Source organism: Asparagus officinalis, chromosome 1, assembly GCF_001876935.1.
Source record: "Asparagus officinalis chromosome 1, Aspof.V1, whole genome shotgun sequence".
Classification (NCBI taxonomy): domain Eukaryota; kingdom Viridiplantae; phylum Streptophyta; class Magnoliopsida; order Asparagales; family Asparagaceae; genus Asparagus; species Asparagus officinalis.
In genome coordinates this window covers 120776341-120783041 of record NC_033794.1, presented here as the reverse complement: position 1 = coordinate 120783041, position 6701 = coordinate 120776341, and the positions used below count along the sequence as shown (strand labels likewise).

Sequence of the window (6701 nt, the reverse complement as noted above, 5' to 3'; positions counted from 1 at the left end):
TGCACCAAATAAAATCCCAATTCAAATTTACTTATCCAATAACTCATATGAATAAACATGTATCTTGAGCAAGTTCTAAATTCATTACACAACACCATTCAATGTTTTGGCCTGGTAAACATAGGCTCATTCAGTATTTGTCTCAACCAACATAGAACAAGGAAATGAGCAGCCAGTGCACTAACTGGGGCACCTGTTCTCACAAGTGAAGCAATTGGTCTATATAATGATACATTATGGGCTTATCAAATACAGCCAAGGTCCACATCGAATACAACCAACACATTGGAATTGCTTATTGCATTGAAAAACAACCAGAGCTGGTTACGTAAACTTCCAGCGCAATAACTTAGCTGGTGGTCATGTCCTCAGGGCCAGCGTTCCCCCCATCTGTATTCAAAACCGAAATCAACATTTTTATCACAGTAACACCAAGTGGTAAGAACAACACGAGGCTTTACATAATATAATCAAACATACCTTCAGCATTGGGAGAAGCATAAGCAGAACGCCGTGACCTCGATTGCTGGTTTGCAGTGGGCTAAAACATAAAAGTAACAACTTAAAGCATTGAATGAAAATTTGTGTGGCTGAAAAGGTCCATTAGTAGAGATGAACCGTGCCAATCTACTTGGGCCTGATAGTCTAACAAGGATTAACCATATTTGAGTCTCGGTTCCAAGCTATTTAACCATTTATTCACTATGTTTCCCCCCTTATATGTGACTAAATTTGATCTCGTTTCTTTTGCCAACGAAGCCCACTCCTAAACTGAATAGATGTGAGACACTTATAACAAATCTCCACCTTCATAGGATTCAGTCAGACTCGAGCCCAGTACAGATGGCTACTGGAGATAGCTTCTCAACTAAAACGTCATGCATGAACAGAATCACGCTGCAGACAAGTGTGATAACATTTGCACCCAAAGGGTCTCTAAACACCACTGGACATGTAACTTTACAACCTTTCCCCATCTCGAGCATTATTATTAACTCATGTGATGGAGTGTCAAAGCAAACAAGCACCCTAAGACCCAACAAACCATGAGTTCTGATACCAGTTTGCTAGGTCCGAAAGGCTGATTAATGCAGATGAACTAGGTGAATCTACTTGGGCCCAGTTTGACTCAAAATGATAAACCCTATGTGAGTCATGAATCGAAGCATATTTAACCATATATCCATCTGAGTTTTCTCTGATGTGGGTGGGACTAAATCCAATCCCATGCCTTGTGCTAACCAAACCCCACTCTTAACCAAATGGATGCAAGATATTCCTAACAAAATTAAACATGAGGTGCAAACAAACTGAGATAAGAGACTTCATATTTGTGCATCTATCACTGAAGAGATTCAAGTAGGAAAAGGGAAGGCAAAAGATAACAAAGTCAATACCTGCAGCTTTGGGCGAAGTGCCTCAAGAGGTCCTTTGGGCTTCTGCGCTCCTTGCTACAAGGAATAGAGCAAAAAGAGAATATAGATTGGAAGATGAATCTTCAGACAATTCCTAGTTCGCTAACAATGTATAGGAGGAAACAGATTATAAACTTGATCGTGGTACCTTTCCTAGAGCCCAATCAGCAGAGTCGAAGAAAGCACGCTCATGGTCCTGGAAAAATAACATTTTTGACTGAGTATTGAATAAGAATGCTCAAGAAAAACTAGCAATCTTTGTTTGTTAAGATCTATGCTGATGTTCATAATCAACATCATAGAGAACTGTAGAGATCTTTATAAAGTTAGCATTTGTCCAGCTTATGATCCTGAATATATGACCTTTTAAGATTCATTATCAAATAACAAGGCTCAGGACACTATAGAATAGATGAGACTGTGTTGGAACTAGCGCTATTACCTTGGATATGAGGGGCTGTTTTTTGGGCAACATTCCTCCATACTTTTTTCTGATTGCTTGCTCCTGTAAAAGAGATAATAATATCAATAAAGCTGCATGATCTTAGAATATCCAAGAATATGTCAAAAAATGCCATCAATTGTTAGAATGTAGGATATTAGTCTTTACAAAAAGACAGAGACATCAGAATTATCACCTCCTCTGCTGGTGAGGGCATAGAACCCCCCTCATTTTGCTCCACAGGAGCAGGGCTCTCCTCAGAGACATGTTCATTGGTACCTGAAGCCTTCATTTCTTCCATGATATTCTCAAGTTTAGCTTACAGATGTAGCTACAGAAAATAAGTATGATGTTATTATCATACATCTCACAATTTATATGGAAGGTGAATGGATTGATTTAACGATAAATGATTTATGATCATGCATTCTCGCAGCCAAGTCAGAAAATGCCTACAACATCATGAATTCCAACTTCAAAGACGATGTCATTTCAAAGAATTTTTAAATCACACAATATATGGTTAGATCCATAAATACCAGAATCAAAAGAAGTGTAATATCTTGCCTTATAATGCCAGGAGCAAAGAGATAAAAATGCTAGGTGAGGGCTATTTCCAACGTAATCTGTTTCGAAGAACATCAGTCCTTTCACAAGAGGTACTAAAGGTCTACAAATAGAAAACTAGCCTACAAAAACCTTTATCCTAAATGTTCCGTGTTGGCCACAGGAATCTTATTCTTCCATTCCGCTCTATTCTGGGTCATCTAACCATTAATATATCCTTCTTAATTGCTTCCAACCAAGTTCTTTTAAATTACCCCATTAACAATAAAACGGTCATGTTTCCTAACTGGGCATTTACAAGTCTTCGTTATACATGACCAAACTACCTTAGCCGATTCTCTCTCATTTTATCCTCAATAGAAGCAACCTCTAATTTACTACTAATGCACTCATTTCTTCTCCTATCTTCTAGTGAATACCCACTAGATCATCGTGACATTCTCATTTCTACTGAACTCATTTTCTACACATGTTTTTAAATTGCCTAACATATGATGCATAAAGCATTGTTGGTACTGTAACCACCGTATAAAATTTTCCCATTAATCTCATTGGTATTCAACGATCACATAAGACTCTCGAAACACTCTTCCATATTAACCATCCTAATTTGATTCGATGGACAACATCATCCCAATTTCACCATCACAATGAATGATTGATCCTAAATTACTTAAGTGATTACTTTTAAATATTTCTTGACCATTAATATGCACTATAGGCTTTCTCTTTTTAACTTTACTAAAAATGCATCCCATGTATTTTGTTTTTTCTTCTTCTGATTCTAAATCCTTTTGTTTTACGAAAAATATAAAACTAGCCTAGTTACTAAAATAAGAGAGACGAGACTTGTGATACTAAATGGAACTATAAATATGCCAAGGCGACGACTAGGATATAAAAAAAGGCGGAACATAGGAAGGTTAGATACGGAACATATGAGAACCGTGAACCACCTGACGACTGATCTCTTCCCACGTCCACCTCAACTTGTATATACCACTTGATACCTAGTCTGAACCTTGGTGATCAAACACAATCTCCACCTTGAACTGTGATCCTTAACACATACCATGGTAAGTCATTGCAACACCAACTTCAAACTGAACAAGCTGCAACCGCCACCAATTATAAAAGACATACAACTATTGACTTCAGTGCACAACAGCATGACAGAGTATGTAAGATTTTACCATGACATGGAGCTACATAAAACCACTCCAAGCTCAAACTTAAGAACCTTGAATCATGGGAAACATGATCTGCAGTCTGAACTGGCCACAACAGTAATCAATTACCAGATACACAGTTAGTAACCTCCTTGCAGTGCTAAACATTTAACCATGGTACGTTAGTCCATCCATTAACCATTGATGTGGGACTAATCACTTAACTTGCCTTTGCTAGACACGATCCTTTCCATGAAGGCGTGAACATAAATGCTCAAATCGTATTCATGACACAACCAGAACAAGCATACAGGTAGAAGGATGAAAGCCTCAATCTAAATTCCTTGTAAGTCTCTTTGACATATTTTCCTAATTTCTCTTCAGTATTAGATTTCTCTTAGGTGTAATAACCTAATCCTTATGCCTACACAAAATCTAGTCCATCAGCTGGAGAATCACATTCTAGCATCATTCAGCGCTTTCCTAGATCAATTACATCAATCAAAGCAATTTTCACGTACAAACCCCTAAATCTAGGATTGGAATGACTAAAAAATCTAAAAGAGGAGAAAAAATTAAAATAAAACTTGCTCAAAATAGTTATTAACAAATGGTTAAAGAAAGGAACTGGTTTACATTAACTAACTACCAAAACTAACAAAACGGAAGACAAGATTTTGTAAACTTGAGATTTCATGTTAAAATTCTTTTGAGTTGAACCAAAAGATGATAAAACACGAACAATGGGAGAAAAATTTGTTTGAGTGATGGGATGAAAAGCGAGCTAAGGCTCTGATAACCAGTAATGGAACTTCAAAATCAATCAAACAAATTAGGAAGCAACATAAAGAAGGATGGAATTATAAAAAAAAATCAGTGTAATATAAGAAAAGACCAAAGACCAAATATAAGCAAAGAAGTGGCTCCCCACCATTGGGAAAATCGACTGGGATAAGTAAAACACCATAAGCCTTTAAAACCCTCACATTGACATTTACCGTGTTTCACTGCTAAGTTTCACAACATTTCCTACTACACGACTTACTGACTTAGCACCTCTATTTCTACAAAATGAAATAGGTAAAGCTAATGCGCTTGCAAGGTACTCAAACTCGCATGAATGAAAGAAATGATTCCTTAAATTTGGGAGATCATGCTGAAATTTTTTGAGTCAAAACCTAAGGGTGATAAAAGATGAGCAAGGGGAGAAAAAAGTTTGTTGGGTGATAGAATCAAAAACGAGGTAAAATTCTGATAACCACCAATGAAAATTTATAATCAACCAAACAAGTAACAATCTACGTTTGACTCGAGTAAGATATACGAAGGGTATATTGCGCATGGAGTGCTCAAGTATTTGTCTTTATCCAACCCCATTAAGTGCTTTGTGGTCATTTTCAATAGTAGTATGGCAAATGGGTGGCTTATAAGCCATCATTATTGTCAAAATGACCACAAAGCACTTAATGGGGTTGGAGAGACATAAATGGCGCTTGGAATTTTGTGAAATATAAGGGTATATTGCGCTTTTACTTGGTCAAATCATGTGGCTTATAAGCCACAAAAAAATAAGCTAGGATACCCCAGCTTATTTTTTGGTGGCTTATAATCCAAAACAAGCCATTTGCCAAACATGTCAAAGTGGCTTATATTCCATTTTGACCACTTGCCAAACATGCTCTAATACGACCAAAGGATATCCATTAAGTTTCTAAGATGTCCGGCACTTTCTATCAAGCATGCATATTTCTTAGCATTGTTTACGCTAACAAAAACACCGCGTGCTAAATATTATTGATGCCTAACAAGAAAATAACATTGATTACTTTCCACCAAGCACGTAAAATTAATATCAACGTTTACACATGGCACAACTAAAAAAAAAATGTAAAATCATTAGTAAAAGCAACCAAACAATATCGATCGATTTCTAATTATTCCTAAATCAACTCCACCAATCATTCTCATCGTGAATCGCTTCCATTAGATCCCTATCAACCTTCATTAAATATCATCACCTACAATCTGCATAGTCTCCCACCATGATCCCCCCAAACTAATTTAATTGGCAACTCCTTTTCCTTTTACTTCGAAATTAAATCTTGGATCAGCGAAGCTTTCATTGAGATGACCTACATGGGATCTACTACCCATCAATAGATCTCAAAATAATTTTGAAACCAACAACAGATCTGAAGATCAAAAATCAATATATTATACACGGGTGGAGAAGTGCAACAAAAAATGGGGAAAAGGTTACCTTTTCTCCTCAAAAATTCAAATCCAGTGAAAAGGGGCTTTCTCCTAGCTCTGAGTGGCTGGCGAATGAAATAATAAGAAGTGGAGAAAAGTTTTGTAGAAGAAGAAACAAGAGAAGAATACGGGCTAAGTATCAGCTAAATACCTTATAGTTTCACGCGCTTGGCATATATATACCCTGGCTTGTATTTTATGGCATCTATACGTCTTAAATTATTTAAATTTAGGGGTGTTTGGTTGCACAATTTTATAAAAAAAAATTCTTAAAATATCTGATAATGGTAATTCTATAATTAAAAATTTTCTGTAGATTTTCGTAAACTGTGTTTGGTTCAAAAAAAATTACATAAATGTTTTCTGTAAAGTACAAAAAAGTACCAAAATTTACAGAATTCAATTTCCTCTCAAAATGGGCGGAAACACTGTTTTTAAAAACCTCCGCCTAGTCCGCTTAGGCGTACGTCTAGGCCTAGGCGGTACGTAGGCCGTCTAACTAGCGTCTAGCGCCTAGGCGGTATTTAGGCTGCCCACCTAAATTTTACGAGCGTTTAGGGGAGCATTGTCTGTTTACGTGGATTGCACCCTATAGGTCTTGATTATGATTTTATGTGTCATAGCCTACACGTCCTCCAAACTCTATTAACCTCCAGATATGAACACCTCCACTACCTCCTCAGACCTTCAGCAAAACCTCATCGACCACCACTTAAATGAAGAAAGAAAAAAAACGCCTAAAAACCGCTTAGGCGTTCGCCTAGGCGACTAAGCGCTGGGCGTCAAGTCCGACGCCTAAAAGCGCCCAGCGTGTAATGTAACATTGGGGGGAATCACCTAGAAATCTGACACCAC

General features: G+C 37.2%; 1 protein-coding gene across 2 annotated transcripts; it reads right to left on the bottom strand.

The window, feature by feature from the left end:
• On the bottom strand, positions 1-5998 carry LOC109829216. Of its 2 annotated transcripts, XM_020396375.1 has the most exons (8): positions 5854-5976; positions 5593-5725; positions 2054-2188; positions 1858-1920; positions 1564-1611; positions 1398-1451; positions 481-541; positions 1-390 (listed from the first exon to the last, which is right to left on the bottom strand). In XM_020396375.1, the coding sequence occupies exons 3-8, from the start codon at positions 2156-2158 to the stop codon at positions 350-352; spliced, it is 372 nt and encodes a 123-aa protein (XP_020251964.1). In that variant the 5' UTR covers positions 2159-2188; positions 5593-5725; positions 5854-5976; the 3' UTR covers positions 1-349. The 2 variants fall into 2 exon arrangements, with proteins under 2 accessions (XP_020251964.1, XP_020251963.1); XM_020396374.1 differs by lacking the exon at positions 5593-5725 and having other exon boundaries at positions 5854-5998.

Excerpts from the sequence above, each read along its gene's own strand:
- LOC109829216 (XM_020396374.1), bottom strand. The coding sequence starts at position 2,158 with ATGGAAGAAATGAAGGCTTCAGGTACCAATGAACATGTCTCTGAGGAG. Across the intron at positions 1,921-2,053 it reads TGCCCTCACCAGCAGAGGAG|GAGCAAGCAATCAGAAAAAA; the intron begins GTGATAATTCTG and ends TCTCTTTTACAG. Across the intron at positions 542-1,397 it reads CACTTCGCCCAAAGCTGCAG|CCCACTGCAAACCAGCAATC; the intron begins GTATTGACTTTG and ends TTTATGTTTTAG.